We start from the raw sequence: 25,341 nt of genomic DNA, 5'->3' as shown, positions 1-25,341 counted from the left end.
TGGTGTTCTTCGGGCTTGCAAGCCTCCCCCTTTTTCCTCCAAACATAACGATGGTCATTATGGCCAAACAGTTCTATTTTTGTTTCATCAGACCAGAGAACATTTCTCCAAAAAGTGTGATCTTTGTCCCCATGTGCAGTTGCAAACCGTAGTCTGGCTTTTTTATGGCGGTTTTGGAGCAGTGGCTTCTTCCTTGCTGAGCGGCCTTTCAGGTTTGGTCGATATAGGAATCGTTTTACTGTGGATATAGATACTTTTGTACCCGTTTCCTCCAGCATCTTCACAAGGTCCTTTGCTGTTGTTATGGGATTGATTTGCACATTTCGCACCAAAGTACGTTCATCTCTAGGAGACAGAACGCGTCTCCTTCCTGAGCGGTATGACGGCTGCGTGGTCCCATGATGTTTATACTTGCGTACTACTGTTTATAAAGATGAATGTGGTACCTTCAGGCATTTGGAATTTGCTCCCAAGAATGAACCAGACTTGTGGAGGTCTACAATTTTTTTTCTGAGGTCTTGGCTGATTATTTTGGATTTTCCCATGATGTCAAGCAAAGAGTCACTGAGTTTGAAGGTAGGCCTTGAAATACATCCACAGGTACACCTCCAATTGACTCAAATGATGTCAATTAGCCTATCAGAAGCTTCTAAAGCATTGACATAATTTTCTGGAAATGTCCAAGCTGTTTAAAGGCACAGTGTACTTAGTGTATGTAAACTTCTGACCCACCGGAATTGTGATACAGTGAATTATAAGTGAAATAATCTGTCTGTAAACAATTATGGGAAAAATTACTCGTGTCATGCACAAAGTAGATGTCCTAAACGACTTGCCAAAACTATAGTTTGTTAACAAGAAATTCGTAGAGTGGTTGAAAAACAAGTTTTAATGACTCCAACCTAAGTGTATGTAAACTTCCGACTTCAACTGTACATGAAGTTCTGTCTGATGCAGTCCCACCCTCGCAGGCCCAAGAGCCTCTGTAAGGAGCTATGGAGTTTTTGAATGACTGAATGAATGGGATGTTTTTTGTTGTTGTAATACTGTATGTGTGGATTCATGTTTTTCCCTTCTCCATAATGAATGTCCTTTTTTTTCTTCACCCCGTCCAGTTGGGGGCGGCAATACAACAATAGTTGTTGTGCACCATAAAATCTCAGAGAAGAAGATAATCTGCGACTCCTCCAGAAAATGAACTGTTAAATGGATTAAATTAATAGTTCTCTGCTGTGATTTCTAATTATTGAAATGGAGGAGACAAAGGAAGGCTTAACATGTAAAGGGGTCGCTGAAAGGCTGACACTCGGCATTACCAGAGTACTTGGTAAGCATTCATTTTCGCTGGCTTGCTAGCGTTTGATTTAGCAAGCCTGTTGTTGTTGCTGCTAGGCTAGCTTGCTCGCTAGAAGCCTGTTTGGGACGTCCTGTTAGGATTTTTTTCTTCTTCATTGCATTACAGTTGTGGCTAACATTACTTGTCATTCTGCTGTATAATATGTTGGTGTCACAGAGAGTATGCCCGGGGTGATGGACGTGCGTTTTGTGGAGAGGGAGCCTGCAGAGAAGCGATGCCTGCTGTCATGGGAACAGGTAAAAACACAGGCTGGCTGCATTTCAATACTAAAATGGCTCCCTCTCTCCATCACGTCAGTGAAGGAAAGGAGGGAGAGAGGTTCTTATCCCGGTTTGGGAGGGAATTCTGTGTAAATCCATTTGAATTAAATCATTTTTTGATAGCATCACTTTTTGACAGCAACAGAACTTTCCATACATATTTGCCCATGGAAGAAGTGGTCAGAAAGTCACTTAATGGACCCAGCCCAAAGGCCGGCAGATGACGATATAGAGTAGTCATTTTACATTCAAATGCATTGTACTAGTTAGCATTTGCCAATCTACCTCTGACGAATGCCTTCATACTGGATATAGGCATATAAAGGTATCCACAATTTCATCTGACTCTGGGGAAGTAAATAAATTGCCTCATTGCCAAAATCCCTTTAACTTTATGTAATGGTGAGAATGTGGAAAATATGCATACTTTCCTTATGGAACACCATTTTCCACCACCATGTTATAGTGGCTAAATGCTAATCCCGGATGTTGTCTATCATTTTCAGGCAATCAAGTTGCAGCAGCGGGCCTGCCAACTTTTGAACATACTCTAGCTTGGAGTGAGATTTCGATTGTGAATGTCATTGGCTCCACCCCAAGTCCGTGTTCTGACCAAATCAATTAAACAGATAATACAATCCCCAGAACACAAGATCACATAGTTCAAATCTGTCCCTACACCCAACCCAAATGATCTTTCAATGTATCCCCCCTAGAATCAGTTACACAGTTGGGTTCACAATCTGTTTGGGCAAAGATATTGTTCATAATTAGACAAATCAGGTCACCCTACCAAAATGAGATGCTAATAAGGCTGACCTAAAAGAGGCAGAACTCATGGTCTGATAGTTTCAACCTGATTGGCTAAATGTGATACACAACATCCGGGATTAGCATTTAGCCACTATAGCATGGTGGTGGAAAATGGTGTTTCAAAAGGAAAGTACACATTTTCGGCCTTCTCGCCATTAAATCAAGTTCAGGAGGAAATCGAAGCCTATGCAGCCTGAATGAAGAATGTTATAGGTACGAACTGGTCAACGAGGGATACAAAAAGGACTGCAGTCGGGTCAAGACCCTGGTGAGGACGACGAGCACATATAAGCTTCCCTGAGACTGTTTCTGACAGTTTGTGCAGAAATTATTCGGTTGTGCAAACCCACAGTTTCATCAGATGTCCGGGTGGGTGGTCTCAGACGATCCCGCAGGTGAAGAAGCCGGATGTGTAGGTCCTGGGCTTGCATGGTTACACGTGATCAGCGGTTGTGAGGCCGAATGGACGTACTGCCAAATTCTCTAAAACAATGTTGGAGGTGGCTTATGGTAAAGCAATGAACATTCATTTCTCTGGCAACAGCTCTGGTGGACATTACTGCAGTTAGCATGCAAATTGCACGTTCCCTCAACTTGAGACATCTGTGGTATTGTATTGTGTGACAACTGCACATTTTAGTGGCCTTTTATTGTCCCCAGCACAAGGTGCACCTGTGTAATGATGATGCTGTTTAATCAGCTTCTTGATATGCCACACTTGTCAGGTGGATGGATTATCTTGGCAAAGGAGAAATACTCACTAACAGGGATGTAAACAAATTTGTGCTAAAAATGTTAGTGAAATAATATTTTTGACTATGTGGAACAATTCTGGGATCTTTTATTTCAGCTCATAAAACATGGGAACAACACTACATGTTGCTTATTATATTTTTGTTCAGTATATTTGGTCACCTCTTGAAGAGCATATCAGTCAGAACAAAAAAAAGTATTATTCCATGCAAATCAATTGAGGCAAATGTAGCTCAATCATCGGAGTTATACAGAAAGTAACTGCATGCTTTTCATGATCAGTAAACACCAATTGATTTTGTAATTTCTCAATATTGGTCACTATTAATTGGATATTTGAGTGATATAAAAGTGAACTATACCTGACAAGTATGGGTGGTTTCGGTTTAATTTTCCATCCTTTGTGGGCTGTGCGTGTCAAGCAGCAGAAGGGGGCATTTGCCGATGCATTGTTAGCCGATAGCTTGCAAGGTAAACATTAGGCTATCGGTAGAAACTTTGTACAGGTGGTTAAACATAGCAGTAAGCACACCTAATGCACTTTTCTCCAACCAACGTAGGCCTACCTAGTGAAGTTATTTAACTTTATCCCCTATTCAACATTGCTTTTAAGAGTGTAGTGTTTAATCACAGTTGCTGCTGACAGACGTGAAACGTTGGGCCACGTTTCGTATTATGTTACGAATTTCCAAATGCACTATATGTTTGACTGCCAAACGTATGATATGTTACAAATTCTAGCTAGGTGGCTAACGATAGCTAGCTGGCTAACTTTACCTAGGTTAGGGGTTAGCATTAAGATTAAGTTTAGGAGTTAGGTTAAAGGGTCAGGGGAAGGGTTACAGGGTTAGCTAAAAGGGTTACGGTTAGAGCTAGGAGAAGGGTTAGCTAACGTGCCAAGTAGATAAAAAGTAATAAGTTGTTGAAAAGTTGCTAAACTGCCAAAGACCAGACTGAAGCTAAAACATATGCAATTTTTTGTTTACTCACTTTTTTTAAATTTAAGTGTTTTTTCTTACGAAATTCTAAAATAATTTGACAACGCTGTTTTGTAAGCCCTTAAATTATATAAATCTCAACCATTTATCTTTTCCAGTGATGAGACTCATGGTAGGGTATGCAAAATGGGTCAAATTTGAGCACATGTATCTCTTGATTCAGTTCCAAATAGTCACATTTTGATCACTTCTACAATGGGCAAATATGTATGGAAAGTTTTGTTCAAATCAAAAGGGGTGCTGTGAAAAAGTGATTGAATTTAAATGGATTTAACCTTCTGTGTTGTCATTGTTTGTGCGGTTTACAGAAAAATACCTGTGTTCTGCCCGAGGACCTCCGAGACTTTTATCTCACAACGGATGGTTTCACCCTTACCTGGAGTGCCAAACTCGAGAGTAGGTAACCCTGACAGTGACACATTCAGCTCCAAACATCCATAGAAGAACAGACAACTGAACACCACCTGTTCTTCTCTCTGTGACACTCTTTCCTATATTGTACCAGATGAATCTGTGCCTTTAGGATGCATGGTGCTCAACGGTGTGGCCAACCTGCGTCCTCTTTGCCAGTCATCGTCAGTGTTCTCCCTCCCCAACGCACCCTCACTGGCTGACCTGGACTGGGACGAAGAACAAGTTGAAGGTGACACCACCTCATTCAGCTACTTATTGGATTCTTTAGTTTCAGCCTCCAATGTTATTGTATACTGAATCTTCTACCGATGTGTTCCTTGTTGAAATGTTGGACATATTGTAGAATACGGGGCATTGAAGCAAATGTTCCGTAAATTTCTACGTCATGTATAGATAGGCCTATCTAGTTAACATAGTAGGACACACACAGGCAATTCACACATTCTGTTTCCCTGAGAGTCAGAGCGTGGGCCGGCGGAGCCCCATTTTGATTCCAGGAGCCGTATCTTTGAGCTGGACCCCTGCAGTGGGAATGGCAAAGTCTGCCTGGTCTACAAAGACTGCACAAAAGGTACTTTCCCATTTACCCATGTGATATGCCACATGCACTGTGTGTGTAAAATATCATGGAAGAATAAGAGAGGAAGACAATTTCCGTTTGCCATATTTTACACCACACTTTATAAAAGTTAAAAAGCTAAATGGATTTTGACTGGTTAATATTCATGGGAATGTGCCCATAATTATTTCATCCCCCTTGCTCTCTGTCCCATGGCTGTTTGGTTCCAGGTGTGGTGGCCCAGAAGTGTGAGGTGTGGTTCCTGGATCGCTCTCTGTACTGGCACTACCTAACGCCCAGCTTCACCGCCTACTACCGCCTGATGATCACCAACTTAGGCCTGCCAGAGTGGCAGAATGCCTTCACCCCCTACGGCCCCAGCCCGCAGGCCAAGGTAATACACTGTCACCCCCTAGAAAGAGCGAGGCTGGGGTTATGGGATTTTGTTGGAATTAGGACAAAATATAAGAGAATACATTGGGTGTCTAAGAGCACTTGAAAATAGTGACCATTGTTCTTATGTATTGCATGTAGATATCATTGTAGATGTGTTACAATTACATGTACTATGGGCCTACTACCATGTATGTAAGTAAAAAACTAAATCAGCACAGCCAAAAAGGTGATCCATTACATACAAGGTAAACATAGATTTTATTGTTTCTTTCAATGTACAATATATAGTCATGTCAAACATAACATACCCCAGTTAGGCTATGTGTCATCACTTTCCGGCCACATCAGCTAAAACAAATAAGTCCGGGCCTAGAACGAGAGTGTGTTGACTGAGGTATGTTGTACGTTGACCCCCAAGCTCTGACCCTATGGAGGGTCATTAAGTGCATTTGTTTCATTGTCCTGTCGGCCTTACATACCTTGACTAGTTCTCACAAAAAAATATGAGTATTTTAGTCATTTAAGTGTATCCTAAAATGAGTTATACTGTAGTAAGCAACTTAGAAATGTGTAGCTATACTTTTTGATTAGACAACTTAACAATAAGGTTTGTTATGTTTAAAACATGTCCTTCTCATGAAAGAGATTTCTCTCAGCACGCAAACCTAAGTAAGTACAGCTTAACAGTAGGAAATAATGCCATGGGTTTTTGTTTGGTTAGTTAGTTTACCCATTGTGCTTGTGTCATCTCTTTCCCCAACAGCAGTGGGCGTCTCTCTACCAGCCCCTGAGTTTCCACTGTGAGCCCAGTATGGCCGACCACGCCGGAGAGCCGCCTGTCAACAAGCTGGACCCCAGCAAAGCCTTCCGGGGCAAAGCAAAGCTGCCTGCCCCGAAGAAGAAACAGTCGGCCCAGGGAGGGGTGGGGGGCACTGCCAAGGGGCAAGGGAGCTCGGGGAGGCATAGTGGGGGCAGGCGATAAGGTAACTTCCCCCACCCCCAAAAATATATATATTCAATGGGCTATGGCAGTGTTTCCCCTGCGTTTGTTTCTTGAGTGGGGTGAAAAGGGCACAGAAACAACATATCTGGCTGCTACCATTCAGAATATTGAAGCTAACGTTCTATGTGGTAGCTGATGGGGCTACAGCGCTTGGCTTCTCGAGTAAGTAATGGCAGGGAAACGGTAGCTATGTATTATACCACTATAAATGCTTCTTCTCCTGAATGTGTGTGCACACGTGTCTGTGTATGTCTGATATGTTTTTTCTAGCAATGCTGCTATTCCCTGTGAAGCCTTGTAGGCCATCCTGTTGATCCTATTTATTTCCCTTTTGTGTCTATGGCTGTATGTGTTTCCTATTAAAGGCAGATGAGAATCGTTTCGGTTAAACCTGTGTTATTGTCGATGGCCATTTAACTGAGTCCAGATTTCCTCCAGTGTCCTCAGATGTGCTGCACTGTGCTTTGAAACCGATATGAGTAATGAGCACCAATTACACTCTTGACATAGTCTCTCGCATTTTGCCATCAGTTTCAAGGCTCCATAATTCTATTGGTTGAGGGGTAAGCTACAGTAAGCTGATCCTAGACCTGTACCTACAGGCAACTTCTATATGCAGCTTTGACTTCTGTTAGAGGTGGTCTCATTTATCCTTAGCCTGGGAGCGAAACTGAATTCATGCTCTGTTTCACAGTTGTTTCACTCTCACAATTCATTCTGGACTGCCTGTCACTTGGACCGTCGAGAAAGTAACCAGTCCAATCAGTGTCCTCTCAAAACAACATCCCCAATTGTTTGCCGATGTTTCTGTTCCATTGGATCCTCCTCCAGTTACTTTGGGTGTAGCAAGTGTGTGCACACATAGCTGGGGTACCTCTCACACACACACCTCTGGGCTGAGGTTTTTCTGCATATCCAGAGGTGCAGCCTCCTCTGCCTCGTCCTCTATCTCCCTCCTGTGTTCACAGGGGGAGGGGTGGTGCAGTTCCACAAACACCTTGTAGATGGAGGCCCCTGTGACACCTCCCACCATGGGGGCAAGTACAGGTACCCACCACCAGCCGTTACCTGCCCTGCACAACAGAGCGAGAGACAACAGTGTGGAGATTGGTTACAGTGGTCAAAGTCAGTCAAAAACAAACAAAAATAGCTTCGGGGAGTTTTGTCCTATTTAATTATATGCTGTATTATTTGGCAGCCCTTGATCAGGATTCAATCTATTGTCATTTCAAGCAGGCGCTCCCGTAACAGGCCTATCAGAATTCCTGATTGACAAATTAAACCGGATTATCGCAGCTTTGACATTTCAGCTGACATTGGTGACCGTAGACTGACTGATCTACAAATTATCTTCATCATAAATAACACTTATTTGTAGATCAGTCAGTCACAATTTACCCAAAATGCGTCACGTCAGTTGCAATGTCGAACAATCCCAAAATCATTTAAACCATATCATGAGAGGGACTTTTTTGTTGCTACCAAAATTGGAACATAACTGGCCAGTGAGATCCAATTAGATGCCATAAGAGGGTGAGATCAAATCAGATGCCACAACAAACGGGCACAGCTCTTTTCCTATTATGGTAGGAACAAGAGGACAGAACAGTACAAAGAAACATCAAAAAGAAGTGACTGGCTAGGACAGAGGAAATAATGCAGATTGGCATGGGAAACCAGACTGTCCACTCCAAAATACCTCTACTGCCCTGTAATTGACCCCTGAACCACTGAACATTCTACTAACACTGTCATCAACACCTGGCTGAAACATGTGGCAAAACATGTATGAATGTTGCTAAACCAAAACCCCAAGGCAATCTTAGTCCTGCCAGTTTGTTTATATACAGTACCTTAAGAAAGTATTCTCACACCCCTGCTTTTTCCACATTTTGTGTTACAAAGTGGGATTAACATTTATTTAATTGTAATTTTTTTGTCAACTGTCAACAGAAAATACTCTGTCAAATTGGAGAAAAATTCAAACATTCGTTAAAAAAAAATATATAAATAGAACATATCTTGATTAGATAGCATTCAACCTATAAATGTTACAATCACCTTTGGCTGTGAGTCTTTCTGGGAAAGTCTTTAAGAGCTTTGTACACCTGGATTGTACAATATTTGCCTATAATTATTTTCAAACTTCTTCAAGCTTTGTCAAATTGGTTGTTGATCATTGCTAGAGAATCATTTTCAGGTCTTGCCATAGATGTTCAAGTAGATTTAAGTCAAAACTGTAACTCTGCCCCTCAGGAACATTCACTGTCTTCTTGGTAAGCAACTCCAGTGTAGATTTGGCCTTGTGTTTTAGGTTATTGTCTTGCTGATAGGTGAATTAATCTCCTAGTGTCAGGTGGAAAGCAGACTGAACCAGGTTTTCCTCTAGGATTTTGCCTGTGCTTACAGTAGCTCCATTCCGTTTCTTTTGTATCCTGAAAAACTTCCCAGTCTTTAACGATTACAATAACATAACCCATAACATGATGTAGCCACCACTATGCTGGAAAATATGGTACTCAGTAATGTGTTGTATTGGATTTGTACCAAACATAACACTTTTTATTCAGGCCAAAAAGTGAATTGCTTTGCCTATTTATTTATTAATATTATTATAGAATTATATATTTTTTTGCCCTTTTGTCAATTTTCTTTGCAGTATTACTTTTGTACCTTTATACAAACAGGATGCTAGTTTTGGAATATTTTATTCTGTACAGGCTTCCTTTTCAGGCTGTCAATTAGGTTAGTATTGTGGTATAACTACAATGTTGTTTTTTCCTCCTCAGGTTTCTCTTATCACAGCCATTAAACTCTGTAACAATTTAAAGTCACCATTGGCCTCATGGTGAAACCCCTGAGCAGTTTCCTTCCTCTCCGGCAACTGAGTTAGGAAGCACACCTGTGTCTTTCTAGTGACTGGGTGTAATTAATAACTCCATCATGCTCAAAGGGATATTCAATGCGTGCTTTCTTTTACGCATCTACCAATAGGTGCCCTTCTTTGCGAGGCATTGGAAAACCTCCTTGGTCTTTGTGGTTGAATATGTGTTTGAAATTCACTGCTCGACTGAGGGACCTTACAGATAATTGTATGTGTGGGGTAAAGACATGAGGTAGTCATTCAAAAATTATGTTAAACACTATTATTGCACACAGAATGAGTCCATGCAATGTATTAATGTTTGGGACTTGTTAAGCACATCTTTACTCCTGAACTTATTTAGGTGTGAATACTTTCTGAAGATACTGTAAGATAAAAAGCCCTTGCAAGACTAGCAGGCAATGTTGGGGTCAATTCACTTTTCAATCCACTCAGTTCTGAAAATGGCCAATTCACTTTGAATTCACAAATTGAATATCAATTAACTAATTCACTGAACCAAAACTGAATTGACCACCACCAAGTCTTACTCCCCTCCAGACTTACCGGAACACCTCTGGCCCCCAGCCTGCTATAGCGGTGAAGATTCGAGGTCCCAGGTCACGGCTAGGGTTGATAGCGTATCCGCTGTTGCTCCCCAGAGAGACTCCTATGAGCAGTACCAACAGGCCCACAGCGATGGGCTCACCCCCCGATGGAGCAGGCTGGTTCCTTTGGTCAGACAGGGCCATCAGGCACAGCAACAACATGGCCGTGCCGATCACCTGGAACACACACAGCGAGAAAGCGGACATTAGGTTGATATGTCTACTGTCTGTGAGAGAGTAAAACAACCATGATTGACACTATGGAATCAAATCAGACTTAGGAAATGTATGCCTTTTTTAAGCATTCTGATTTAAGCACTTCTCAGTAGTTGAGATTCAGACTTAACATATGCATGAGCATAACATGGTTTGCGGGTGTGGCTCTCTTGCACACGCTGAATACATTTAATTCAATCCAACAAAAATCACACCTACTGGGTCGGCCAATTTGATCAGAGTTTTTCTTCAATATGTTTTTCTGTTCATCTTAACCAATCCCTCTAAATAATGTGTACCTTTTAATTTGATTGGCACAACATTAGAATGCAGCCTATGAAAAATGCATTCAGAATGAATATCAATGAAAGATAGCCATCAAAACATGTATATTTATCTCTGTTCAGAACCCTTGTGTAGATTTCAAAACACTGATATTTCACAATATGTATGTTTAGGGAAGTTTTCATGAACCCTAGGCTACTTCATGGAACAATTTGGAGAGCCTTTACGCACAAAAAAAACAAAACTGTTTTGATTAATAGTGAACATATGATTATAATAGGGAGAATAGTGTACAATAGTATACCCTGACTCATTGCCCACACTGACCATGGAATTTAAGGTTACTTAATGCAGGGGTTCTCAAAGTGGGGTATGCGGACGAGGTAGGCTACTGCAGGGGTTCCGTGACCAGATCTTAAAATAAAAGTAATAACTGTTTTTATACACATTTAATTTTTCAAATGAATATTACTAAAAACAACAGATTAAACAAATTTCGTCCAAAGGATCAGTAGATCACATAGCCATCTGGAAAAACAGGAGCTTTCAATCAAAGCACAATGTTATATTCCTCAAAGTGAGCATAAAAGGCATTTAGCTCATCTGGTAGTTTGCATCGCTGGACAACTCATGGCTGGGTTTACTTTTGTAATCCGTTATCGTCTGCAAGCCCTGCCACATACGACGAGAGATGGCACCGGTATAATAGGATTCCACCTCCTCCTATATTGTCCTTTTGCATTGTTGATGTCTTGTCGGAGTTCGTAGCGGGATTTCTTGATTGCTTCCATGTCCGTGTCCTGTTCCTTGTAAGTGATAGCTCTAGCCTTTAGCCCAGTGTGGATATTGCCTGTAATCCATGGTTTTCCCAGTCTGTAATAGCAAACCAGTCTTGTAACCTCGCGTCTGCTTCATCTGACCACTTCCGTATTGAGCGCATCACTGGTACTTCCTGTTTGAGCTTTTGCTTGTAAACAGGAAGCAAGAGAATTGAGGCATGGTCAGATTTGCCGCATGTGGTATAAGGGAGGGCCTTGTATGCATTTCTGTGTGTAAAATAAAGGTGGTCTAGAGTTTTGTTGGCAGAAGTGAGGTAGGACAGTTTTAAGTCTCCACGACTTAAAATCTCCCCCCACCAGAAACGCTGCCTCTGGGTGAGCGATCTCTTGTATGTTTATGGCCCCATACAGTTTGTTGAATGCCAGAGTGGTGTTGGCTTAGGGCGGGATGTAGGGTACGATCCTGCTGCTGCATGGAGAATCCACTGAGTACTACATGCATAGCTTCATCATCCGGCCACGTTTCAGTACTCAACGTCACACTCAATGTCAACAAAACAAAAGAGATGATCGTGGACTTCAGGAAACAGCGGAGGGAGCACCCCCCTATCCACATCGATGGGACAGTAGTGGAGAAGGTGGAAAGTTTTAAGTTCCTCGGCGTAGACATCACGGACAAACTGAAATGGTCCACCCACACAGACAGCGTGGTGAAGAAGGTGCAACAGCGCCTCTTCAACCTCAGGAGGCTGAAGAAATTTGGCTTGTCACCAAAAACACTCACAAACCTTTACAGATGCACAATCGAGAGCATCCTGTCGGGCTGTATCACCGCCTGGTTCGGCAGCTGCTCCGCCCACAACCGTAAGGCTCTCCAGAGGGTAGTGAGGTCTGCACAACGCATCACCGGGGGCGAACTACCTGCCTTCCAGGATACCTACACCACCCGATGTCACAGGAAGGCCAAAAAGATCATCAAGGACAACATCCACCCGAGCCACTGCCTGTTCACCCCGCTATCATCCAGAAGGCGAGGCCAGTACAGGTGCATCAAAGCTGGGACCGAGAGACTAAAAAACAGCTTCTATCTCAAGGCCATCAGACTGTAAAACAGCCATCACTAACATTGAGTGGCTGCTGCCTCAAATCGAAAGCCACTTTAAAAACAAATTTTTTTATGTAATAAATGTATCACTAGTCACATTAAACCATGCCACTTTATATAATGTTTACATACCCTACATTACTCATCTCATATGTATATACTGTACCATCTACTGCATCTTGCCTATGCCTAGGCCATTGCTCATCCATATATTTATATGTACTGTACATATTCTTATTCATTCCCTTACACTTGTGTGTAAAAGGTAGTTGTTGTGAAATTGTTAGATTACTTGTTAGATATTACTGCATGGTCAGAACTAGAAGCACAAGCATTTCGCTACACTCGCATTAACATCTGCTAACCATGTGTATGTGACCAATAAAATTTGATTTGATTTGCGAAAAGCTTTAGCGCAACAGTAGTACCTTTATTGAATAGGCAGTGAATGAACCCGGAACAGGGCAGTGTTCATGGCAACTGAAACCTTGTTTTCCGGCCTCTGACAGATCAAACAAGGGTGTCGAGTGGAGAGCTACAATATGAAGGGCACTTGGGGGGAAAGTGGGCTGTCTCCATCTTCCCTGTGTCTCGACACAAAACAATGTGTTGCAGCAAGGGGGAAAGCATTCTGACAAAATAGACATGCCCCTCTTGCGATTTGCGTAGGGTGAAAGGTCTTTAGCCCGAGAGGGGGAAGGGCCGGACACCATATGATCTGTGCTCTGCTCCCCTTTGCCACTGTGGAAAGACCCCTAGGACTGTCTCCCCCTCAGGGGAATTGTTGGGGTGTGACCTCAAAGCAGCTGCTGCGTAGGAACGTCTGCCCCAGTTTCGTCTGCCTCTAGTCTGAACAGTTACTAGTGGGTTAGCAGTCTGCTGGGCCTGGTGCCCCTGGCGAAGGAGTACTGGCCTCTTCCTGCTGAGTAGGCACGCTGGCTCATGGCTGTGGATGTTGGACCAGGGTTGGACCCGGTTTGGCGGGTTGTTGGAAGAAGTTGGAAGATTCTCCTGCTCTGTACAGTTCCAGTCATTAGGGCCAAACAGTTCCTTTGGCTCAATAGGAGCATCCAGGAAGTCTGCCGTCTCCTTCTCCGTGAGGCTGGACAGGTTCAGCCACAGGGCTCTATCCCCCACCACTGCAAGGCGAATGACACGCCCACAGCCTTGGATAGCACCCCTGGAGGCACGGAGGTTGAGGTCTGAGACGACACAGATCTCTTCCCAGAGCAATGGGTTGGGCTCGTTCTTGTTCAGGAGATTGCCCTTCTCTTCCAATAGCTCACCCTGATATGCCATCAGTAGAGTGGGGACGTTCAGTGTCCTAATCTTGAGCTTGGCTGCAACCCGTTTACACACATCCATGAGCCTGTACCCCAGGGTAGGAGAGGGGACATCTCTGCCCTGTGTATGCCTGGGAGCCAGGGGGTCCTCCTCCACCTCTTCTTCTCCATCACGGAGGAGATGAAGGATGTCGTTTTCATCCTCATCTATGATCAAGTCATCTTCCCCTAATTCTAGGTCGTCAAACCGTATATCAGGGGGGAGACTGTCCATAACCTCAGCCCTGTCAACCTCAGTACAGACAGGACTGGGGAGGGGTTGGTGAGTTGCCTCTTCACCCAAAATGCTGGGAGGAAGATGAGCATGGGGCGGCAGCCTGTCGCACTCGACGCTTGAGGATAGCCTTCGGCAACTCCCTGCAATACACGCAGGACTCAGGATTAGCGAGCCTTGTCTGGGCATGCTCCAGTCCTAGAGAGTCGATATATAGGGTGTGGGTATCCCTGCCCCACATGGGCATGGGTGTAGGTCAGCAGGTTTGCTGGTCTCGTCCTGTGTAGGGGTAGAATTAGCCAAAGTTCCGGTATGGACACCCAGGCTGTGTGTGTGCTGGTCGACGCTGTAGCTGTGTAGCTAGTAGTCCTGTCGTTGGCTAGCTAGAGTTCACCTCGTCGGTTAGTAACCTAGCTAAAGCCAGCACGCTGTTAGCTGAAGAGAATGTGTGTTCTTCATTAGCTATAAAAAAAGATATTTTCTCTTTCCACCTAGGTAGGAATAAGCAAAGCGAAGCAGGTAGTTTGGTTACAGCTCGCCGTGTGGTGCTAGCTGAACCAGAGACAGAGAATTTTTCCCTGTGAGGTCAATCCTCTCGACGATAAGCTGCTGTACTATGCTCGGCGATGGATTCTTTGACGGTCCACCTGTGGACAGGTTAGCAGCAAAGCAGAGGTCCAAGTCGAGGAGAGTAGAGGATATTACTGAGGAGAGTAGAGGAGATTGGAGGATATTACTGAGGAGAGTGGAGGATATTACTGAGGAGAGTAGAGGAGAGTGGAGGATATTACTGAGGAGAGTCGAGGAGAGTGGAGGATATTACTGAGGAGAGTAGAGGAGAGTGGAGGATATTACTGAGGAGAGTAGAGGAGAGTGGAGGATATTACTGAGGAGAGTAGAGGAGAGTGGAGGATATTACTGAGGAGAGTAGAGGAGAGTGGAGGATATTACTGAGGAGAGTAGAGGAGAGTGGAGGATATTACTGAGGAGAGTAGAGGAGAGTGGAGGATATTACTGAGGAGAGTAGAGGAGAGTGGAGGATATTACTGAGGAGAGTAGAGGAGAGTGGAGGATATTACTGAGGAGAGTAGAGGATCTTAATAGAATCCGTGAGGAAGATGATAGAAGTGAAGATGGGAGCAGGCTATGGCCCCTTACATAGGAAGTCTATGACAGACCTTGTGTGAATGGATCTTCATAGACTCTGCCCCTTCCTATACTCCGCCCCTAACGAGACGTTACCCAAAGTGAGAGACCAAACAAGTAATTGTAATAGAACTGTGTGATGACACGGCCAAGTATTGCGCCATGCGTCAGGTTCAAACTATTAAGACTTGGTCTGTCACTCCATAAGGATTTAATTAGCCTACATCTTTAAAAAAAAAGACATTATTAAACATGATCAACTATTACTAGAGATCCTCAGCAACAACCACACGGACGTGACAACGTTTACAGAGGAAGCATATGAAGGTAAACAAAACAATGCAATTCAATTGAGGGATGTAATGTAATGAAATGAAGGAAACTAACATTAAATTGTGTGGTTATTACTGACATTTGGTAACATGATAGAAATAGTAGGAACCAGAGAAAGTTGAGGCATATAATTCAAACATTCGAAAGTGTCCAAAGGTTAAATTTGGCGTCACTATCATGGTGCATCGTCATCACATGCTCCAGGCTGCAGTAGCCTACCCATTTGGCTTGCATCTCCAAGTTTCATAACTGCAAGTTAAAAGGCCATACAATTAAAATGATGCATAAGGTCACAGCATGTTGTACTTCACTGTGGGAAAAGGGCAGAAATTCTTGTCACGCTTTAGGTTTGCTTCCATGACTGGTTTCACATTCTCCAGCATCCGAAGGAAAAATCATGTTTTTTTTTAGCCCTCTTCTCCAAACAGATTGCTCATTTACCTAGCTCTTATCAATAGCTCTTATTAATTGTTAAATACAGTGCATGAAGAAAGGTGTTATTTCTATCTGAAAAAAAATTAAGTATGAGTTTCCACTTGGAACAAACAGGTTCGCTCGACCTTATTCATGGTTTCCTCATGCGCAAAAGTGGTGGAATTTTGAGCGAATTAAGTCAAGGTCAGAATACAGATATCTGTAGACACACCTCTACCACACCTCAATTTCTGTGATCTCCACCCCAAACGTATAGCTGGCTGGCACATACATTTCCCCTCGCTTAAGTTCAAGGTCAGACTACGCATTGAGAGAAAAGTGCATAAAAAGGAAATTAAGTTCCATTTACGTGCACAAAACTCTGGTCTGAATTCCCCCCGATGTGCTTAATACCTGGACTACACACAATTAACACACATACACACACACACTTGGCGAGAAAAGGGATAGATAGCCTGAGTTGTCCTCCGTCAGTGTGAGATGGACGTCCACAGTAAAATATAGATCAGGGTAAACTGGCTTGACAAACCAATTCAACAGGTGTCTTTATGGTGTAAAATGGGGTTGAATTTCCCGTTTCATGCTTACCTGGTCTAAGAATCCAGCATGAAGTGAGAGGTAGGTTGCTGGGTAGGTAGCAAAGATCCCAGCTGTAGCCTTAGGGCCAGACACAGTCAGATTCCCTCCACAGTAGTGGTATATGGCATCTGGAAATAGAGTGACAAAGCAAGTTTCACATCATTGCACAGTACCTCATAACCATATTCAACCAACACACTACTACTATCTGTAGGATTTCAAGTGCTAAGGTTGGGAAATGTACATGAATATTGAAACAAACATTTCCGGCCCTCATAGCGACGTTTAATGCACACAAGCGCTTCCTTGTACTGGCTGTATGATTTCCCAAAGTGAATTGGTCATTGTCTTCTATGTTGTCATTATGTGTTTACCATAGTAAAGGGAATATATGGTCCCAGCAGCCAAGAAGGAGCCTATCAGCTGACTGAGGATATAGACGGGAAGCATCCTCCAACCCAAACGACCAAAGAGACACATGGAGAATGATACTGCTGCGTTCATATGGGCCCCTAGGAGGTAGAGGAAGAGAGAGAGAGAGAGAGAGAGGTATTTTCATTTTGCACTTAAATGTGCTCTATAAGAGGCACCATACATGAAAACAATTTAAGCCATTACCCATGACAAAAGAAGTGGTGTTGTGTTATGTACCTGAGACCCTCCCGCCAATATGCACCCCCATAGCCACACCCAGGCCGAAGCCCAGGTTGACACTAAGGTACTCTCCGAACGCACCCCGTCCAGTCACGACCTGTGCCACAGAGCCCAAGCCAAACACCTTGAATATAAACACAACATAAACACAACCCGTCAAAAACAGATGTCCACACAGGCAGTGGGAGAATTGATTACAATAATTTATTACAGCTGAATATATCCAAGCTGGTTTGTGGGTCTACATAATGTATTCCTTCTGGTGCATTTGGATTCACTAACTCAATTAAACAAAGGATTACTGTTAAAGTAAAAACATGTCACTTCATAAAACGTCCAACAAGCTTTGTCACAAGTTTCAATTCCCTCATTAGGAAATGTGAATGAGAACTAGATTTGGGTCTTTGATGTGAGTGTCTCTTGCAGAGGCGTCATGCCCATAGGGGGCACAAGAGCACATTCCCCCTCAGATTTGTCCAGTTTTATATTTTTCTGATGTAAAACTTATTATTAAACTTAAACATAATTATTTATTAAAAAGATCTGTCAGCGGTATGTTGTGGAGGGGCACACTGACTGGACCAGGCAAAGAGTACCCCCATTCTCCCTAGTAAGTGTTTCCTTCCAAGGTCACCATGGAGCAAAGACACAGCATTTGATTTGATTTTAGCTGCCGATGATGGGTAGGAGTCACAGGAGGTATGTTTGTAAATGAATTTGATCAAGCTATGTCGCCTATTGATTCCTTCTTGATGAATAAATAAAACAAAAAATATATAATTTTTATGTAATACTAGACACCTAGCCATTTTATGGAGTTGGTTTTAGTTAACCAGCCAGATAGATTCCCAATCTCCCAACCTCATAACTAGCTACCAAATCATTTCAGGCTACCAATCAACTTAGAGTAGCTTGTCTAACTACGGTATCTTAGCTGGCATGCTGCTGGCAAAGTTGCTAGACTTTAGGAAAGTGTACAATTACTTAATGTACTCAATAAGACTCACATTCCTTCCAACCTTTTATCCAGATTTTAGGGGGATGCAGACAGCTGAAGAGGTATGCAGAAAAATATTTGGTTTAAATTTTATCTGGCACCTTATGATATTATCATTACATCTGTGTGTTAATTATTATGCCATGATATTTGCCTGTATTGATGTGTGCTTTGGTCCCATGTACTGTGTTGTAATTTGGATGTGACATTTTAGGCATGTTATTGCAGTATATTTAGATGTGTGATTTACAAGTCAGAATGACACCATCCTTAAAATGACAATTGAACATGTACATTTATTTTTTACAGGGGAGAGGAGGTGAATGAGCCAATTGTAAACTGGGGATGATTTGGTGACGGTATGAGGGCCAGATTGGGAATTTAGCCAGGACACCAGGGATAACTCTTACTATAAATGCTATGGGATCTTTAGTGACCACAGAGAGTCAGGACACTCGTTTAATGTCCCATCCGAAAAACAGCACCCTACAAAGGGCAATGACCCCAATCACTGCCCTGGGGCATTTGAGATGAGGAAAGGGTGCCTCCTACTGGCCCTTTAACACCACTTCCAGCAGCATCTGGTCTCCCATTCAGGGACTGACCAGGACCAACTCTGCTTAGCTTCAGAACAAGCCAGCAGTGGGATGCAGGGTGGTATGCTGCTGGAAAAGAGGTATCCTTGGATAACCTATGGAGAAAAATATACATTTGTTTTTTACATAGAATTAGGCAGAATGATTATGGCTCTAGATTCCTGGAAAAACCTGCAAAAAAACCTGCAAAATTCTCCAACATCTGACCTCCATCCTCACGTACTTCATTTGTACTTTCACTCTGCCAAAACAGCACACAGTTACAGTACTCACCCTTCTAAATAACTTGAAATGGTCTAACTAGGTCTTGTGTCTGGAAGTAGCCTAGACTAGCTAGCAAGCTAGCTAACTTCTTTCGCCAATCAGCTTCAGCCAGCCGGTGTGCGACCGTGGTAAAGTGGGTTTGACTTTGGATAGCCTAGTGGCGCTAGTTAGGGACCGTCAATAAATTATACAATGTAAATGTGACAATATTTTAATGTTGCTCATCTTTGAGCTGTATTTGTATCTGAATTTCTACAAATAATAGTTGTTTGAGGTTTTTAAGTCACTGAAATTTGGAGCTATTTACATTTAAAATGAAAGTCCCATGTGCATTGTGTAATTTACTGATGGTCCCTAACTAGCCCTCATAGGGATATCGAATGTCAAACCAAATTGGCCATGGGCATTACGATGGGGTTGGGTGCAGCTGCGCTCCGAATTTATGATTATTTGGGTGCTGCCAGCTGTGGGCGTGTGTGTGGGATTGAAATAAACCCAACCCAAGGAAAACTGTTATGGTACCCTTCATTCCGTGACATACTCCCCCCCCCATCCCCCCTAATTATCTCACAAATCTCCGTTTTGGATGAGACTGACTTTATGACCAAAATTATCCTATTTACACTTTGTAGTCAATGTTGACACTAGAACAAAAAAAATCTGAATAATAGCAATACTCTATAGGCCGTTTTCTACTAGAGAGGTTGTTTATTGCCTTCAGTTGCTCTTTAAGACATTTAAGGTAACTATCACGTCTTATCCTTGAAACCTGTCAACTCATTTTGAGTGATGTACTTAAAACCTGTTGGGGCTAGGGGGCAGTATTGACAATTTCGGAAAAAATGTGTGCCCATATTAAACTGCCTCCTAGTCAAACGTAGATTTGGATAGAAAACACTCAGAAGTTTCTAAAACCGTTTGAATGGTGTCTGTGAGTATAACAGAACTCAAATGGAAGTCAAAACCCTGAGAGAAATCCTAACAGGAAGTGGAAATCTGATGTGTGGAATCACTTTCAAGCCTTTGCCTATGAAACACACTGTAAATTAGGATTAATGTAGCACTTCCTACGGCTTCCACTAGATGTCAACAGTCTTTACAAAGTGGTTTGAGTCTTCTGTAAAAACTGACCGAACGAGAGGCCTGGAAAGTTTGTCATAGGGGGAAGCCCATTTCTACTATGACGCGCGTGCCCGTGGGTACTCTCTCGTTCCGAAATGTTTTGTAAGACAATGCAATCGTCCGCCTTGAATATTATTGAAGTTCTGATTGAAAAAGGCCCTAAAGATTTATGCTATACAACATTTGACATGTTTGAACGAACGTAAATAATATTTTTTTGTACTTTCCTGACGACAAGTCCCGTGCGCTTCATACATTTTGAGTAGCCTTCGGAACGCGCTAACAAGAAGGAGCTATATGGACATAAATTATGAACTTTTTCGAACAAAACCACATTTGTTGTGGACCTGGGATTCCTGGAAGTGCCTTCTGATGAAGATAATCAAAGGTAAGTGAATATTTACAATAGTATATTTGATTTTAGATGGTTCCAAGATGGCGCTAACCTGTATCGCCTAGCCTATTTTTCTGAGCATAGTACCTCGTTTATTGCAAAGTGTGATTTCCCAGTAAAGTTATTTTGAAATCTGGCAATGCGGTTGCATTCACGAGTGTCACGTCCTGACCAGTTTTAGGTATTATTGGTATTGTAGTTTGGTCAAGACATGGCAGAGGGTATTTGTTTTGGTTGGTTCGGGGTGGTTGGTTGTGTTTAGGGTGTGTGATTTGTTAGTTCTGGGTGTTGGGTATGTTCTAGGTTGTATTTTCTACGTTCTGTCTAGTTTAGTTTTTCTATGTTTAGGTTTGGGTGTGGACTCTCAATTGGAGGCAGGTGTTTCTATTTTCCTCTGATTGAGAGTCCTATATATAGGTATGTGTTTGGGGTTGTTAATTGTGGGTAGTTGTCTTTAGCACTGCTGTTGTAAGTATAGCCTGTTAAACTGTCGTTCTTTTGTTTATTGTTTTTCCCGTGTTCACATTTATTAAGTAAATTAATATGATGAGCACGCAACCCGCTGCGCCTTGGTCGTCTCTCTCCTACGACAGCCGTGACAACGAGATGTTAATCTATAATTCTTTGAATGACAATATTATATTTTATCAATGTTTTCGAATAGTAATTTAGTAAATTGTAGCGCAGATTCACCGGCAGTTTTGGAGGCTAAATATTTTCTGAACATCACCGCCATTGTAAAATGCTGTTTTTGAATATAAATATGAACTTGATAGAACAAAAAAATGCATGTATTGTCTAACATAATGTCCTAGGAGTGTCATCTGATGAAGATTGTCAAAGGTTAGTGCATACTTTTAGCTGGTTTTCTGCTTTTGGTGACGCCTGTCTTTGCATTGAAAATAGCTGTGTGTAATGTTTTGTCAATGTACTGTCCTAACATAATCTAACTTTATGCTTTTGCCGTAAAGCCTCTTTGAAATCGGACAACGTGGTTGGATTAAGGAGATGTTTATCTTTCAAATGGTGTAAAATAGTTGATTGTTTGAGAAATTGAAATTATTCGATTTTTGCTATCTTGTCAAGCAATCCCGTTACTGGGATGAGAACGGGAAGGGGTCCCATAGAGGTTAATTAGTTATAAGAATATAATCAGCTTAGGCCTTAGGGGGATGTGATTATTCTATTAATATTGTATCGTATGTAGGTTACTAAGGTGATGATCTACTTCCAACCCACACGTATGCCCCAAGGTGACTCTTTTGGATCAACCCCCCCAAAAATACTTTAACTGGTTACTAGTAAATTCGTTTTTGAAACCAAATATATGATTCAATGTCAACTGTTTAATTTGATTATTACCAAACCTATATTTCAAGTTGCAAACTATTTATTTGAGCACTCATAAACCTAATAAATAACTAATATAAACGAATATTTCATGTAAATACAACACATTTTTTCATCTTGTTCCAAGTTCACTTTTTTATTTGGAATGACCTATAACATTTTCAGCAATTGGGTTACAAGAAAAATAAATAAATCCCTGTAAATCAAGATATTAATGTTGGTTCAATAACTTGAAATAATGTTTCCAAACGTATTCTTTACACAAGCCTTTCACATTTAGTAGCCACAATATCATAACCAAGCATTGCCTACTGTAACATAGAAATCATATCAGGCTCTTCGGTATTAAATGTAATTATGCCAGTATCATTTCAGTTGCTATCAGTGAAAAATGACTACAATAGACCAGATTAACTGGAATGACATTCACTCTCACGGGTGTGCATAAAGAACCAACTGAATGCAATGACCCCAATAAGCCACGCCTCCAACTCTTCTGATAGGCTGATGCCGCTACATTTCCCCCAATGCTATTTAATGCGCAAGCGCATGAGGTTTTGAAAGCATTTTAGAACCTTTCATTCAATTAAAGAATTCACATTGATCTGTCGAATTTAGCATTTAATTTCAGACAAATTTCATAGAATAGGTTAAAAGAACCAAAGCGTCATTTTCAATCATTCCAATCAGTAAAAGCATTTAAGATTAACAACAGCGTCGTCCCACTTTTTAATGTAGGTAAGTCACAAAGGAAAGGGAAAGCTCCTTATACAATTACTGTATAGTAGTGAAGACAATATCACACTACTACCACGTGTGTGTCTTCTGTCTGTGTCCTAAGCTCTAAGAATAGGATTCGTTGTCAGGCATGTGACAAACAGGCAGCAGACCCCGGCTATGAGACTATTGACTGCTTTCGCAGTGTGTGTGTGTGTGTGTGTGAGAGAGCATGCATGCGGCCAACTGGCCAGCCGTGTTATCACAGGGTCAAGCGCATGACAGTGACAACTAATGCCACATGATAAGCATCTACATGGGGAGCGTATTGCAACATGCAATTTGTCTGAATATTTCTAAGCAGAATCACAGTTGAGTGGAAATATATCAATGAATATAGACACAATTAGTAATACTAGTAGTAATAAACTAGTAATACTAAATACCTTTAAATACAACATTTTATTTATTCATTTATAATTCTTGTCTTTCTGGAAATATGCAACAACCAAAACATATTGCATGCAAATGTAAAATGCAAATAAGCAAGGGAGTAAGGGTGAGACCAGACTGACGTGTGGATGCGGACACCAAATTAGAACAGATACATTTCGCTCTGTGCGTGTGTGAAGTGTGTGACGTAAAACGCCTCCTCTTTTCTAATTGGCTAAATGGATGGTTACGTATCCGTCGGCCCATCAAAAGTTCATCTCATCGGAACTTTTTGTCCGTGAAAATACGTTGACGGTCATCTACGCTGACCGTCAACGTACGACTCCCATTGAGAAAGCGTTGGAAATCACAGATACAGATCAAATCAACGGGCCAGTCTGGCCTTGCCCTTAAGAAGTGAAAGGTTGATGGTGTCCTCTAACCCTTTCTCTCTTTCTCTCTCTTTCTCTTACCATCATGACATAGGTGCTGAGGGTTTCTGCGAGTCCCACTCGAACATGTTCATTTATCACCCGGATCTTGGACAGTTTTCTACTTCTTCCATGTTCTTGAACGCTCCCCTGCTCCATCGCATGCATTGAGTCTTTTTTTCTTCTTCTGTCTGTCTTGTATGCCCGCTGCTTGTTTTTCTCTTCTTTCCACAGAGTCACACTCAAGTTTACAGTCCTTTGTAGGTTGTCAAGGTATCCGGAAGAATTTGGGCTACGACCCTCAAAATCGCAATCGACACACAGCCTTGTTTGTATCTCTTTCTCTTTCTCTTCCCACTTCCCTTTCTCTCGCTTCCTTTTGGCTTGTATTTTATGGCCTCCTCTCCTCTCCCACCTTCCTGCTCTCACACCCCCTCTTTCCTCCACGCACAGACACACACACACACAGTCACACACATACCCTACAATGGGCCTATGTCTGGGAGGGGTGTATGCTTAAGGGGGAGGGGTAGAAAAACAACGTGGCTTGTCACAGAGAAATCTTCCAAATCAAATGTGCTGAATACAACAGCTGTAGATTTAACCGTAATACTGTATGATTACTTAGGAGCCTTATCCCAACCATGCAGAGTAAAAAAATATATATTTAAAAGAGGAATGAAAATACACAACAATTAAGCTAAATACAAGGAGTACCAGTACCAGATCAATGAGGTAGATATGTACTTGAAGGCATGGTATAGATAATAACTAGAGTAAAAAAGGAACAGAGTAGCAGCAGCGTTTTTGATGAGTGTGAAAGTATGTGTGTGTGTGTGTGTGTGTGTGTGTGTGTGAGAGAGAGAGAGAGAGAGAGTGTCAGTGTGGTGAGTGTGTGGGTGGGTGGAGTCTAATGAGTGTGCATAGGGTCAGTGCAAAAATAGGGTCAATGCAGATAGTCTGGGTTACCATTTTGATTAACTATTTAGCAGTCTTGTGGATAGACGCTGTCACGAATCCTGTTGGGCCGAGACCCGATGCTCCGGTACCACTTGCCGGACGGTAACGGGGAGAACAGTCTATACCTTGGGTGGTTGAAGTCTTTGGCAATTCTTCAGGCCTTCCTCTGACACCACCTGATATAGAGGTCCTGGAAGGTGATGTATTGGGCCGTCAGCACCACCCTCTGTAGCACTTTGCGGTCGAGGGCAGTGCAGTTGCCATACCAAGCGGTGATGCAGCCAGTCAAGATGCTCTCAATGGTGCAGATGTAGAACATTTTGAGGATCTGGGCCCATGACAAATCATTTCAGCCTCCTGAGGTGGAGGTTTTGTCGTGACCTCTTCACGACTGTGTGGGTTGGCCCGTCAGGAAGTTCAGGATCCTGTTGCAGAGGGAGGTGTTCAGTCCAAGAGTCCCGAACCTGGTGATGAGCTTGGAGGGGACTATAGTGTTCAATGCTGCGCTGTAGTCATTGAACAGCATTCTCACATAGCTATTCCTCTCAGGTGGGAGAGAGCAGTGTGAAGTGCAACTGAGATTGTGTCATCTGTGGATCTGTTGGGCGGTATGTGAATTGGAGTGGGTCTAGGGTGTCTGGGATGATGGTATTGTTAGGTTCTAAGTAACAGTGTAAAAACTGACAGACAACTACGAAAAGCTCAAAACAAGTTTATTTACCCAAAGGGTCAGACAGCTGAGCAGACAAAGACATATTCATACAAGCGCTGGCATTTAACCCTTCCTCCTATGCTGAGTCTCCTCCTTACACATCTGTTGCTGGACAGAACTTTAGTGATATCTGTTCTTCCTCACTTCATCTGACCTGACCTCGGCCCAAATTTCTCACTCCTCCCCAACTCACGGCTGTCCTGTTGACTTGTACCAGACTGTGGCCCTTCTCCTTTCCGTAGGCTCCCTGATA

The 25,341-nt window shown here is 42.4% G+C and overlaps 2 protein-coding genes across 8 annotated transcripts; one reads left to right on the top strand and one right to left on the bottom strand.

Moving 5' to 3' along the window:
* Positions 1 to 1,125: 1,125 nt before the first annotated feature.
* tpgs2 (tubulin polyglutamylase complex subunit 2) lies at positions 1,126 to 6,937 on the top strand. Of its 4 annotated transcripts, none has more exons than XM_029776135.1 (7): positions 1,126 to 1,327; positions 1,505 to 1,593; positions 4,490 to 4,577; positions 4,687 to 4,824; positions 5,053 to 5,166; positions 5,385 to 5,548; positions 6,314 to 6,937. In XM_029776135.1, exons 1-7 carry the CDS (start codon positions 1,252 to 1,254, stop codon positions 6,530 to 6,532), a joined length of 888 nt encoding a protein of 295 aa, XP_029631995.1. In that variant the 5' UTR covers positions 1,126 to 1,251; the 3' UTR covers positions 6,533 to 6,937. The 4 variants fall into 4 exon arrangements, with proteins under 4 accessions (XP_029631995.1, XP_029631997.1, XP_029631996.1 ...); XM_029776137.1 differs by having other exon boundaries at positions 1,132 to 1,327; positions 1,514 to 1,593; XM_029776136.1 differs by having other exon boundaries at positions 1,132 to 1,327; positions 5,059 to 5,166.
* On the bottom strand, positions 6,883 to 23,897 carry aqp7 (aquaporin 7). 4 transcript variants are annotated; one of them, XM_029776142.1, is made up of 6 exons: positions 23,459 to 23,897; positions 17,111 to 17,237; positions 16,834 to 16,971; positions 16,469 to 16,587; positions 9,984 to 10,201; positions 6,883 to 7,626 (listed from the first exon to the last, which is right to left on the bottom strand). In XM_029776142.1, exons 1-6 carry the CDS (start codon positions 23,582 to 23,584, stop codon positions 7,431 to 7,433), a joined length of 924 nt encoding a protein of 307 aa, XP_029632002.1. In that variant the 5' UTR covers positions 23,585 to 23,897; the 3' UTR covers positions 6,883 to 7,430. The 4 variants fall into 4 exon arrangements, with proteins under 4 accessions (XP_029632002.1, XP_029632001.1, XP_029632000.1 ...); XM_029776140.1 differs by having other exon boundaries at positions 7,540 to 7,621; positions 23,459 to 23,711; XM_029776141.1 differs by lacking the exon at positions 17,111 to 17,237 and having other exon boundaries at positions 23,459 to 23,541.
* Positions 23,898 to 25,341: the final 1,444 nt, after the last annotated feature.

This window comes from Salmo trutta, chromosome 14 (genome assembly GCF_901001165.1).
Source record: "Salmo trutta chromosome 14, fSalTru1.1, whole genome shotgun sequence".
NCBI classification, from domain to species: domain Eukaryota; kingdom Metazoa; phylum Chordata; class Actinopteri; order Salmoniformes; family Salmonidae; genus Salmo; species Salmo trutta.
Note: the sequence above shows the minus strand (reverse complement) of the source record. Positions and strands in the feature narration are given on the sequence as shown.

Coding starts and splice junctions, on each gene's coding strand:
- tpgs2 (XM_029776135.1), top strand. CDS start 1,252: ATGGAGGAGACAAAGGAAGGCTTAACATGTAAAGGGGTCGCTGAAAGG. Junction 5,167..5,384: donor CTACAAAGACTGCACAAAAG/GTACTTTCCCAT, acceptor GTTTGGTTCCAG/GTGTGGTGGCCCAGAAGTGT. Junction 5,549..6,313: donor GCCCCAGCCCGCAGGCCAAG/GTAATACACTGT, acceptor TTTCCCCAACAG/CAGTGGGCGTCTCTCTACCA.
- aqp7 (XM_029776142.1), bottom strand. CDS start 23,584: ATGCATGCGATGGAGCAGGGGAGCGTTCAAGAACATGGAAGAAGTAGA. Junction 16,972..17,110: donor TATTGGCGGGAGGGTCTCAG/GTACATAACACA, acceptor TCTACCTCCTAG/GGGCCCATATGAACGCAGCA. Junction 16,588..16,833: donor CATATATTCCCTTTACTATG/GTAAACACATAA, acceptor CTCTATTTCCAG/ATGCCATATACCACTACTGT.